General features: G+C 42.8%; 1 protein-coding gene across 1 annotated transcript; it reads right to left on the bottom strand.

Annotated features, from left to right (window-relative positions):
• Nucleotides 1-1,038: 1,038 nt before the first annotated feature.
• On the bottom strand, nucleotides 1,039-12,044 carry ASPA (aspartoacylase). Its single transcript, XM_035139052.3, has 7 exons — nucleotides 11,803-12,044; nucleotides 9,753-10,018; nucleotides 7,732-7,927; nucleotides 5,195-5,288; nucleotides 4,248-4,355; nucleotides 2,926-3,035; nucleotides 1,039-1,900 (listed from the first exon to the last, which is right to left on the bottom strand). The coding sequence occupies exons 2-7, from the start codon at nucleotides 9,992-9,994 to the stop codon at nucleotides 1,703-1,705; spliced, it is 948 nt and encodes a 315-aa protein (XP_034994943.3). The 5' UTR covers nucleotides 9,995-10,018; nucleotides 11,803-12,044; the 3' UTR covers nucleotides 1,039-1,702.
• Nucleotides 12,045-12,368: the final 324 nt, after the last annotated feature.

The following is a 12,368-nucleotide window of genomic DNA, read 5'->3' as shown; positions in this document are numbered from 1 at the left end:
GGTATTTGTAATTTTGACAAATAATTTGCTGGGGGAAATCCTCTCCCATTATCTTTTATTGCTGGGTGTTTATTCATCTTTGCTCCACTGCCAGCTAAGCCTGCCATGGGTCCATTAAGATAGAAGGGGGTGTGTGTTTTCAGGCCTGAAGCCATCCCTGCATAGATAGACCCCTGTTCCATTTTATTCAACCCAAACTTTATAAAACACTTTTTTAAAAACAGAATGTTGGACTTACCGATATAAGTACCTTTTCTGCAATGGATAGAGGGGGTCCTCGGTTGAGTTGTCCCTCAAGAGTACAAGTATCTCCTCCTCCACAGCAGAAAAATATTGGAATAATTTATTTATATATCCCCAGGGCTACCACTCTGATAAAAAATCTAAACACACACATGCTGGGGAGATCATCCTCATGACCCAAATGTTTTGGCTCATAAGTCCACTCTCACCTTCACTGGAAACCTTTCCCCAACTCCAGTTCCAGATTAACCTCCCTAAATAATATTCAGATGTGACTCTATTAAGAATGCTACTCTGAAGCCGCCATGCCCATTTCTCCATGCTTCTCAGCTGCTTAATGTTAATGTAGCAGCCAGTGTCTCTCTGATAAGGTGCATTTTGCTACTAACCATGGCAGGCAGGATTTCAAGAGGTGAATCTTGTAGTCTAAACCAGCCTCATATAACTAGTATGCAAGCTTAGCCTACGCCACTTCACCTCAGCTTAGAAAACCAAGCCTTTTGTTCTATTCAGTCTACATGTGAGTTTGGTGTGTGAGGAGCTCTGAGCTGCTCCTTCCAGCCACATGGCTTTAACCAGCCTATTTTGTTTCAGACAAGAATGAAGTCTGAAACTAATGTTTTCCTACACCAATAGTTTAGGAACTTTTACCATTTTGTAACCAAGCAACATTTTACTGCCTGTGCAACTTTTTCTGACTGCTGTATGGAAAAGCCCATGAATCTGGCATTTGAAGAGTTTTGCAAGTAATCTATTTTATAGCTTACTAAACGTGTGGTCTACCTGTGTGCTAGAGAAGTGGAATACTTTGGAAAGAACCATTAAAAGTGGGATATGTTGGGATTCACTGGAAATGGCACATTTTAAAGGTTTTACAGCCTTTATCTCTACACTTTCCTTTGTTGCATGTTTTGCTATGTTAAATCTCTGCTGGGGTTCTCTCACCAAAGGGTACTTGCCCCCAAACTTTGGTATTGGCTTCCAGGATTTCCAACAAAACTTTTCCCATAACAGCAGCTCTTCCAGAACTTGAGGTGCCCTTACTGGTGTAAAATACAATATAATCTTTACAGGTTTAATTTGTCCATTGCCTCTTCTCCTTCCTCAGTAATGGCCATGAAATATCCCCATGTTCAGCTTCTTGGTGCATAACACATTAAATACAAAACATATCTCTCTGTTATTAAAAAGTGCTATTAATTAAAAAAATATTTAGCATTTAGTATTTATAAAAAATACTAAAATACATTCATACTAACAATACTTCTGAATGTTGATTGATCATATTGCCTTCAAAGTGCTTATTCCTTAAAAAATATTCCTTACCATTAAATATTAAAGTCTCTGTCTGAGTTACAGCCTATGAGTTCTGGCCATCTTGAGTTAGAAAGATCAAATGCATCTGTAATTGGGTTTCATCCTAAGATTTGAAAAAGTTAAATGAAAAATTATTCCAGTTCTAAGAGACACATGCCCTGATCCCTTCTGCACTCAATTTTTCTATTACAGTTTTTACAAAAGCTTGTTGCTTTTCATAATAAGCAGCTTCATTCACAAAGGCTGGATATACTATCACGTCTCCTTCGTATGGGATTGTCTTTCCTTCAAGAGTTAAAAACATAGGGTCACCAGGGTTGAGAGGCTGCCAGTCTTGATCCTTGTGGGACAGGGGGAAAACAAGAAGATAAAAACACAGTATTTTTAATTACAGGTAGGTAGCCGTGTTGGTCTGAGTCGAAGCAAAATAAAAAAATTCCTTCAGTAGCACCTTAAAGACCAACTAAGTTCATATTTTGGTATGAGCTTTCGTGTGCATGCACACTTCTTCAGATAATTTCTTCAGTAATTTTTAATTACTGCCTATCTTGTTAGCCTTCATTTATACTGGGGTTAGAAACCTCTTGCCCATAGGCCGATCTTGGCCTGCCACGGGGTATTTCCTGTTTGGTCACTTCCCCAAACCATGCTCAGCTGTCCAGCAGCTGATGTCACCCAGCTTAATTCCATGTTGGCTACACCTGCCAGTGAGCTGGCATGCTCATCTAATCTCTTCCTCATGAGCAGGATTGAAGTGTCCATTCATCAGCTGATGAGCAGGGGGTTCTGCTTGGTTCTGCTTTGTCAGTGTGGGGACTGCACTGGAGAAGTGGACTGCTCTTCCTACCCACAGGTCAACTGTGACTGATGGCATCATGATGTCAGATAGTCATCTGACAGGTGGGTGACCCTGGCAATCTGTCAAAGTTCAGATAAAGACCTGACTTGCCAGGCCAAAAGTGTTCCCCCACCCCGATATATATTCACATCTAGCAGGCAACCATAAACTATAGTTAACAGTGGAAAAGTAATGGATAAGGGAATTTGCAGGGGTGGGTGGGTGGAGAGAAAGCCTGCAAGGCACTTGCTGTCTTTCAATGAGGATTATATCCAGAGCAAGCCCTACCAAGACTCACAGGCTCTCATGCTTGTTTCAAGTGAGCAAGATTTGTGCATGAAATGAATGTGAGACTCAAGAATCAGCCATATGGGAGCAGCAAGACAGCCACACACTCATTCCGTATGGAAGTGAATCATGGTCCTTTAGTGACTTTCCTGTTACCAAAGGGGAATTTGTACAACATTGCTGTTGTTCAAGGGCAGGGCAGCGGACTATATATCTGAAGAGAAATGGCATGTGTTTACCTGCAGGTTAGGGTGAATGACAGCCATGATCTCATTATTTTTCTTTCTTGGATAATCTACTTTCTCCATTATTTTGTAAACTTCAATTGTACACCGAGGGAATTCTTTTCCTAGGGAAGAAAAAAGAGTAACGTCTCCAAGTATTATGTCAAACAGCTCTTAGTATTTTTTTTTAAAAGAAACTGAATCTAATGAATCTTTTTATTGACAATGTTTGAAGTCATTAAGATGGTAGCTATCTGTATCTTGTTAATATCGTAATTAGATCTGGTCACAGGAAAATGTTTTTCTATAGATCGTCTCACTTCAGAAGATTGGGTTACTGAAAGATGACCCAGTTATGCAGTGATGCATGAAAGCCCGATCTAAATTTTATCTGAACAGCGAAAATCAGGGACCTTAATCACAATATACAATGCATAAAATATATTCTGCAGATGATAGAATTTAGTAAAATGCTTCCTTTTGTCAGCATCTTATGAAGTTTAGTAATTATATTTCTCAGGTGCCATCAGCTCATACCTTCAGAGATAACAATAGTAGCTATTGTCAGTTGCTATTATTGTAACTGTGAAGAAATTTTTCAAATGAAATATGTACTGTATAGTATTGTGGCATTGATGCTGTGTAGGTACACAATAAAAGCCTGCTATTTAGGCCCAGGTATATGGGAAAGGATGTGTGGGATTTAGTCTTCAGTACAGCTTTAAGAAGATTCTCTTGTTAAATAATCACTGTGAATTCAGGTGGTGAGTGTTAAAAGACTTGGAGTCAAAGAAAGTGTCCCTGAGAACCATTTCACCAAAACTGCAGAACAACAGTTAGGGTTGCCAGACTCGATAGAGGACAGGACTTCTGTGCCTTTAATTGCCCTGCTCTCTTTTGAGTCTGGAAACCTTAAAGAGAAACCAGCAGACCCTTTGCTTGGAAATTAAACAAAGGGTCTGCTGGTTTCTCTTTAAGGTTTCCAGACTAAAAAGAGAGCAGGGCAATTAAAGGCACAGACGTCCTGTCCTCTATTGAGTCTGGCAACCTTAACTACAGTGCATATTTTTACAAAACAGCAAGGGTCAACCCCCACATCACCAAGTAGCCCAATTCGGGTTAGTCACATAATGCTGAGTATTACTTGGAAAAGAAAAAAAGGGAGTGGGATGGAGTGGAGTATGCTGGAAGAAGGCATGGCTGGAATCCTGAACAGAAGTGCTCCTGTTATGAGGGACACTGCAAAAATCTGTTGCAGGTCCCTCTTGTGATTGCTATTTCCCACCAGCACATTAGCAAACTACTTGATGCTTGCTTAATACTGACAACTGCTATACCTGCATTGAACATTTGCACAAAGTCAAGGCCATGCTTGATGATCCTCCGCATTTTGTCCAAAATGTCAGCCCTGAGAACTCCTTGGGGCTGAGGACCCACTTCAATGCCTGCATAAGAAATGAAGGATATATCAGCTTCCCCTTCCTCTTTAGCACTATGTGACTGGCATTATATCCCCCCCTATATTTTTTGTTTCAATTACTGTATACATTCCCAGTTATTTAAAATTTTCCTTCATGCATTGCACACATTTTTTGTTTGTTCAAATGGGGAAAGCAGTTGCACAGTTTAGGGACCCAGGTGCTTGCCAAGCGTACCTCCATGCAGAGTCTGTTCCCCAGGATAGAAGCAACTATGGCTGTGACTGCTGTTGCTATACTGGGAGTGGTGGACAGAGGTCAGCATACAATTTCTATCCTCCAGGCAGAGCATACCCAATTCTTTCCACCCTGTTTCACAGGGCTTCTTTTCCATACCCCCCGACCATATTCATTGCCCTCCTCTCAACGTATCCCACTATTGTCTTATATCTTTTTTGAAGTGTGGCACTAAGAATTTTGTCACCTCTGCACCCTACACTTACACTCTTATACCACTTTAACAGCCATGCGGGGTCTTGGGAACTGTGGTTTGCTCAAGGTGTTGAGAACTGTGAAGCTACATGAAATCAGTATGCTTAGAAATCTACAGCTCCCAGGAATTATTTTAGGTAAGCCACGAGTTTTAAAGTGCTACTTTAAAGAGTACTTTAATGCAGGGTGTGGTGTGGATACTTTGAGTTTGGCCCTTAGATGTGGTTGCCAAAAGCAGATGGGTGTTGCTGAAAACAACTAACTTGTACGACTCAATGAATCATAACTTACAGTAGGTACCAGCCTATCTGGGAACACAATTGCATATATTTCATCTCTGAGGACTGGGTAAAACTTATAATGTTCATATTTACCAACAGGATGTTTTGCTATAGACCGGGTCGTTGCATATTTCAGGTTGGGATGCTCAATGAGGAAAACAGGGCAGCCTTCTGGAGCCAAAGCATCCTGTGGAAAGTATTTGTTTAAATGTTGTACTTGTCCAAACATTAATGCTGAGCTAACAGAAGACCACTGGTGCAAAAGTTTGCTTATGCATTGTCTTCGACTGTTGTCTCATATTGAGCTGTCTTAAAATAAGTAGGCCATCTTTAGAAAAAGTACAAAGCAGTGTTTGTTGGTGGTCTTTCTCTTAGATCATGCAAAGTATGCTTCACTGAATTCTGTTTGGTGCTAATATAAGTGAACATGATTCCAGCATTAAATTATCTATGAGAGAAAATTAATGTAGCAGTGCTCAAGAGGACCAAGCATTAAGCTACCTTTAGGGCAGTTTCCCATCCCACATCCTTTCAATTCTGATTTAGGTTTTCTTACAGGAAAAACAACAACAACCAGGATATTTGTAGCTTAGCTATATCGCATTCTTCACATACTGGCCCAGTTTGCACGTCACATTAAACTGTTGTTTTAAACAAGCAATGCTTTAATGCAAATGAGCAGTACGATTGAGCACACTGCTCAAACGTTCCTGCAGTGCTCTCCTCCACCATTCCTGCAGGGGAAGTGACATTTAAACGTCTTATGTGTATTGAATAAAAAAAACACAGAGCTCAGCTCTTCATCAAATCACCTTAAACCAGATCCATAAGGACTTTATGGTGTGTGTTTTTTAAATTAATTGTTACTTGTTCCACTCATCTGTCTTACTGATGTCAAGTTAACCCTTGTGAGTGTTGGGGAGAGGAGAGGAATTTGCTACAGAGAAACCACACACGCAGACACACCCTGCCATCTCCAAATGGTGCTGAGCTCAACAACGTGGCTCTTTGGTGCCAGAGTGAGCTACACAGTTCACACAAAAGAACATAAGAAAAGCCTGCTGGATCAGTCCAGTGGTCCATCTAGTCCACCATTCTGTTCTCACAGTGGACAACCAGATGCCCACTAGAGGAAACCCACAAGCAGGATTCGAGCACAAGAGCACTCTCCTCTCCTTCCAGCAACTGGTATTCAGAAGCATTCCTGCCTCTAGCTGTGGCACATGAAGGAAAATATTATGGCATTGACATGTTAAAGTAGAAGAAATGTGCACTAAATGCTGATGAATTTCTATGCAGACTTTAATAAAAATGCAAACTGATATGGAAATACGGAGAACTGAACTTAAGAGTGGAAAAACGAGAAACTGAAATTGACTCACTCATCCCTATTTACAACCAAATATTAAAAGCAACAACTAACAGCAAAATTTAGTCAGCAGTATACAGCAAAATAAAATATTTTTTAGAATTCTTTTTTTCTGGTCAGTTAGCAATGCTCAGCCACACACACCTGTGCCCCTCCCTTGGCCCTAGAATGATGTAGAAGAGCCATTTCAGGAATTAAACAGTAGGCTGGCTGGCCACAGACTGGCTAACAATAGTTGTGATTCCAGTGGTGGAAGCAGACGCAAGTTATAGGGCTTGGAATATATTATGGTTCCCTCCCCCCCATCTTCACACTATGCCATATTAGAGGGAGGGCTGTAGCTCAGTAGTTGAGTGTCTGCCTTGTAGAGGGTTGGACTAGTTGACCAGGCGCGGTGCTAGGGCTTTTTGCGCCCTAAGCAAAACACTTTCTGGCGCCCCCCCAGGCGCATGCGTCATGACGCACGCACGCCCCAGCGCGCCTGCGGAGCTTTGCATGGGGAGTGGGAGGCTGAGGCCGCCTCAACTGAACAGCTGAGAGGCGCAGCGAGGTGGCCCCAGGCTCATGCTCCCCCTGCGCGCCTCCGGAGCTTCACGCCCGGAGCGCAAGCTTTGGGCCGCCTCGCCGCGCCTCTCAGCTGTTCAGTTGAGGCGGCCCCAGGCTGCCGCTCCCTGCGCAAAGCTCCGGAGACACGCAGGGATCGCTGGGAGCACGAGCCTGGGGGCGGGGCTGCCTCCTTCTGCCGCTGCCGCTTCTCTGCCGCTTCCCGCGCACCTCCAGAACTTCTCGCCAGGAGCGCGAGCCTGGGGCCGCCTCGCCTGCCTTTCAGCTGTTCAGAGGAGGCGGCCCCAGGCCCGCGCTCCCCGCGCGCCTCCGGATAGCGGCCTGAGGCAGCACCGGCAGGTGGCGGTGGGCAGCAGGCGGCCTGGTCAGCGCCCCCTCCATTTTGGCACCCTAGGCCGTGGCCTAGTTCGCCTTAATGGAAGCGCCGGGGCTGTAGTTGACCCTCAGAGTCCTTTCCAACTCTACAAGTCTATGATTCTAAGTCCCTGGCTCAATCCCCAGCATCTCCAGGTAGGGCCCCCTGAAACCCTGGAAAGCCACTGCCTGTCAGAGTAGACAATACTGAGCAAGATGGACCAATGGTATGACTCAGTATAAGGCAACTTCCTATGTCCCTATGATCTCTGGGAATTTGGTGCTGGTTCAATAATGCTCTGAATTCAGCACAGTTAACTCATGTGGGATTAGAACTTTTTACCTTTATATAGCGACACATCTGAATTGTGAAATCATCCCTGGAGTTTTCCAGTATGATGGTGCCACCCATGTTAGCTGTTGTGTTGTGCAGGTCAAAGATAAGGTCATAAGCTCCTTGGCTACCTTTTGGACCAAATATGTAGTATATTTCTTGAGCCCTTCTCACTTCGTATGGAGTGTTGTCTGCAAGCTGTTCGCTGTTGATAAAAAGTGCACAAAAATTAAAAATCACTTAGCCATTTGCTCCTTTTGCAATTTAAAAAAGGAAAAATAATTAACTCTTCATTTATCTGGCACAGGATACTTATTCTTCCATTTGTATGTGTTTAACGTCAGAATTGGTGGCCATCAGCAATTTGCATGTGTGTTTGTCTCCATTACTGACAGCAGCGTCTGGCCCACGATGACTAATACTGGTACAGTAATTGCTTAGGAACATAGGAAGCTACTGGAATTTTGTAATCCTTCTTCACACTACAACAGAGAGCTGCCCTATCTGTATTTAAATAGAGTTGTATTTTTACTTTTGGCAACGTGTTGTGGCTGCCTGTGTGCAGTGACATTCTGAACAGTCCCATGAAGCTAGATTGCCCAGGAAGTTCATTTCAGGACACATGGGGGGAAATGACACTGGGAGCTCAGATGAATAGCAGCACTTTAATTTAACACACGCACAGCAATGCTGGCACTGATTCTCATTAAACCTTTATGCTGGCAGTTTTGCTTCCTGTGAAATTAGCATTTTTAAAAGGCTGAAAAAGCTAAATAATGCACATCATTCTTAATTTGGTTGTTCACTATCTATGCAATGTGATTGTACTCTAGGGATTCAAAGGTTTTTTTCACACAAGCCCTAAATGCTTGCAGGAGGTGGTTGGTTGAGCCATGCTGGCAAGCCACCCCTTTTGATGCTGGCACCCCCCCCCCCAACAACCACATTTTCAACTGAAGGGGTTCTTACGCATGTTCAGGTTTGCACATGAACGGAAACCTTGTGCAATCAGGGTTCTAGAATATGTGCATGTCCCTATGAACATACAGCTGCTTACAAGTAGGGGCCCATTTTATGTATTGATCTGATTGCATGGATTTTGGGGCATGAGTACCTAAGATTGGGGACATGGCTTGCTGGTACACTCCAGCGTCTCAATGTGATACATTTATGAAGGCTGTCTAAGATTCATTTTAAATTGACTTTAGGAGTGTTCAAAGGAGTGGGCAATGCTTGTTTTCCTTTGAATGACAGGTATAGACACACGTGAACTGCCATGTTGCACACTGCTTTGGGAAAGTGCCATCATCTGGCAGGATGGCTTATTAAGAAATGCACAGCCAAAGATCCCTTGAGTGCCCGCTTGGAGTTTTCTCATCCAATCTCAGGGATGTGTCTTGCAGACACAACTGCTTCAACCCTGTGGACTTATGAAAACAGGATTTCTACGTGTGCTGCTGTTCTGGGTGTGGAAGACTCCAGTGGGATAGGGAGAAAAACCTCACCCTGTGACTGGATAACACATGAGGAACATTTCCCTTACCCCAGAAGGGCCCCTCTAAGCAGTAGGCATGTACAGTATTTTTCCCTTTTGAGTTACAGCTGTTTGTGCATAAATGCCTGCTGCTCCTGTGGTCAACTATTACAGAACAGTGCAACCCTATAAATGTCTGCTCAGAAGTAAGTTACATTGAATTTAGTAGATCTTACTCTCAAGTGGCACTGTGGTCTAAACCACAGAGCCTAGGGCTTGCCGATCAGAAGGTCGGCGGTTCAAATCCCCACAACGGTGTGTGACCCAGAAGCTGTCTACAGACAAACACCAGCTCCCTCGGCCAGTAAAGCGAGATGAGTGCCGCAACCCCAGAGTCGTCCGTGACTGGACCTAACAGTCAGGGATACCTTTACCCCTTTACCTACTCTCAAGTAAGCAGGTGCAGGGTTGCAGTCTTAAATGCATGCACATTTTGTTGTTGTTGTTGTTTAAATCGTTTATACACTCAAACACACAAGACAGAGGTTAGGCTTACCCAAGTCTTTTAGGATCAAAAACCCGATTCAGGTCACAGTCAATATATCGGCAACATTTCTCCACTGCTCTTGGATTGGTGATAAAAGGCTGTACCTCCAACCCCGGTCGCTGAATCTCTGTTCCATCATCCTGCCAGTGCTTGACCAGGAATACCCCAGACAACTCATTGCCGTGGGTTCCTCCAAAGATAGCGACCCTTCGCACAGGACCCTCTCTTGCTATAACTGGACAAGAATTCATTCTGTGAAACAGCTTTAATGACAGCTGCAACAACAAACCAAAACAGAAAGGCTAGGAATAAGAACAAGTGACAAAAGACAACACAAATTGACATAGAACAAAGCCACACAAAAAGGTTCAGATTGCTGTGTGATTCGTACAGCTCCCTGGTCTGCCTGGAAACGATGTTATTTGGAAAATAAACATTTCCCTAACAAGTCTTAGATGCTTATTCTGCTACATGGGTGTTCCCCAACTAACTCTCCTCCCAAGACCGGCCCCTTCTTTCAACTATATTTGGATAGTAATACATTGGAATCAGCTTTAAGAGTTCTATGGTAAGGATCTAAGGGTGGCAGAAGGTTATAAGTATTTTTGTTTGTTTGTTTAAAGGAATGTGTGCCAATATACATATAAAAGATACTAAAAAACGCCCTTGGATAAAAAGTTGCTAAGAAGGCTAAGCATTCCTCTCTATCACAAGCAGCAACCATACTTTCCTCTGGATAACTTGCTATTTCCGCCATCAAGCTTTTACATTTATTTTATCCTGAAATCTCTCTCCTCTGCTCAGATTGCCTTCCAAATATCAGTAATATCCAATTCACAGAGACATGTTGTTAAAAACATCACAATAAGTGTAAAACACAGGTTGAAGCTATTTTAAGGGGCGAAAAACTATCAGAAAGCCCAAGGAAATGAAAAAGGGGGTTGCCTGGCACCATATATTTAAAGTATTTTGATATCACTTTTAACAGTATTGGTTTCCCCCCTCCCCAAAACTTTGGGAGCTGTAGTTTTTTAAGGATGCTATTGCTGAGAGATGTTTGGAGACTCCCTAGTCCCCTCCTAGAGCTACAATTCCCAGAATGATTCAAATCAATCCCTCTTCACAGGGAACTCGGGGAATTATAGATCCTTGAGGGGAACAGGATGTCTCCTAAGAACTCTTAGCACCCTGAACAAGCTATAAATGGTATAAAACAAAACACAACACCACCAACTGGCAGGGAAATAACGGTGAGAAATTCAGTTCAGTTCACATTTTGATGCAAGTCCACTTAATTCACACTTCCCAAAACAATGCAGGTACTGAAACAGAGCAAGCATTCAAAATTCGCATTTATCAAAATTTTACATAACAGTTCCCCAACCAGAAACAAACAAAATGTTCAGAAAAATGTGTATATAAGAGGGAAGTGCCATAAAATGATTACTAAAAATAGCATTAAAACACATTGTATTAGGGGGAATAGCTTGCCAAAATAATTGCATTTTAGGAGAAATTGCACACAAAAATGTGTTATGTTAGGACAATTACACACTTAAAATGCTGACAAATTTTCATGAGGTTGTTGTTGTTTTTTAAAAAAAGAATTATCAGACTGATGCAAGTGAAACATAGGTCTGGAAATGTGCAGACTGATAAAACTGGGAAAAGAGAGAAGCAGAAAGAAATTGAAATTGACATAGCCATCCATCCATAACCCAAATGAACATGATGCAGTTAGCCCCAGATGAAAGCTGGCAGCCATGGAAAGTGGTCCCCTTATTGATGAAGGGTCTTTGCTGGAGTTTGCCTCCCAGTCATGTTCTGTGCAACTTACACTGAGCTCAAGGAACGCTCAACTCAACTTGGCAAAACCCAGGTGGTCCTACCCAGCTGGGAGGCTAAAAAAACTCCTCTCCTTGCAAAGCCATGTCCCACAGAGATGCAAAAAATAATTGCCATACCTTCTGTGCTTGTAGAGGGATGAATGCTGAGGAAGATTTGCTTCCCTACTATTTGAATTTATACAGCAGTGATTAAAAACAAACCAACCACTCACCTATGCTGATTCTGTTAGAAGATATAAAACTAGACAGCTCAGCCACGGATTCTAAAATACACCTCCTCTTACACCACCAGCAATCTATTCACACCATCGGCTTCACATTACCGACTTAATATTTACTGAGGCTGTCGGTGTCTTAATCCAGACAGACACGGTTTCTTTTAACTATATTGCCTCGACTTTCCATGCACCCTCCCCTCAAAGTTCCTAGAGAAATAACTGCAATGGTAAGATGATTTCTTAAGCTACGATGGAGCAGTTACACTGTATGTCAAAGTACAATCTGTACTGTCCTTTGCCCTCATTTCCCCAAGGCGGTTAATTAACAAGCCGCCGGAGCCAGTGAATCACAACAGTTGTAAAGAGCTGAAATAACTCGGCGCTTTTGGAACGTGCACAGAGGGTTTCGAGGGTATGCAGTGCCTCTGTGGCGGTGGCCATAAGTATGCCACCATCTACCCTCTGTTAACAGGCCAGAAAGAGACAGCCCAAAACCCCTTTCTTACGAAAAATTGAGGCTAATTTTTTTGATGTTCTGCATGCGGCAGGGTTTGTTCTCA

This window comes from Zootoca vivipara, chromosome 14 (genome assembly GCF_965207765.1).
Source record: "Zootoca vivipara chromosome 14, rZooViv2.hap1.1, whole genome shotgun sequence".
In the NCBI taxonomy this organism is placed as follows: Eukaryota; Metazoa; Chordata; class Lepidosauria; order Squamata; family Lacertidae; genus Zootoca; species Zootoca vivipara.
Note: the sequence above shows the minus strand (reverse complement) of the source record. Positions and strands in the feature narration are given on the sequence as shown.

What these genes read in the sequence shown, in the direction of transcription:
- ASPA (XM_035139052.3), bottom strand. Translation starts at nt 9,994, where the DNA reads ATGAATTCTTGTCCAGTTATAGCAAGAGAGGGTCCTGTGCGAAGGGTC. An exon ending in TATAGCAAAACATCCTGTTG is followed by an intron (nt 4,356 to 5,194) that starts GTAAATATGAAC and finishes TTTCTTATGCAG; the next exon opens with GCATTGAAGTGGGTCCTCAG. An exon ending in TGTGCAAATGTTCAATGCAG is followed by an intron (nt 3,036 to 4,247) that starts GTATAGCAGTTG and finishes TTTCTTCCCTAG; the next exon opens with GAAAAGAATTCCCTCGGTGT.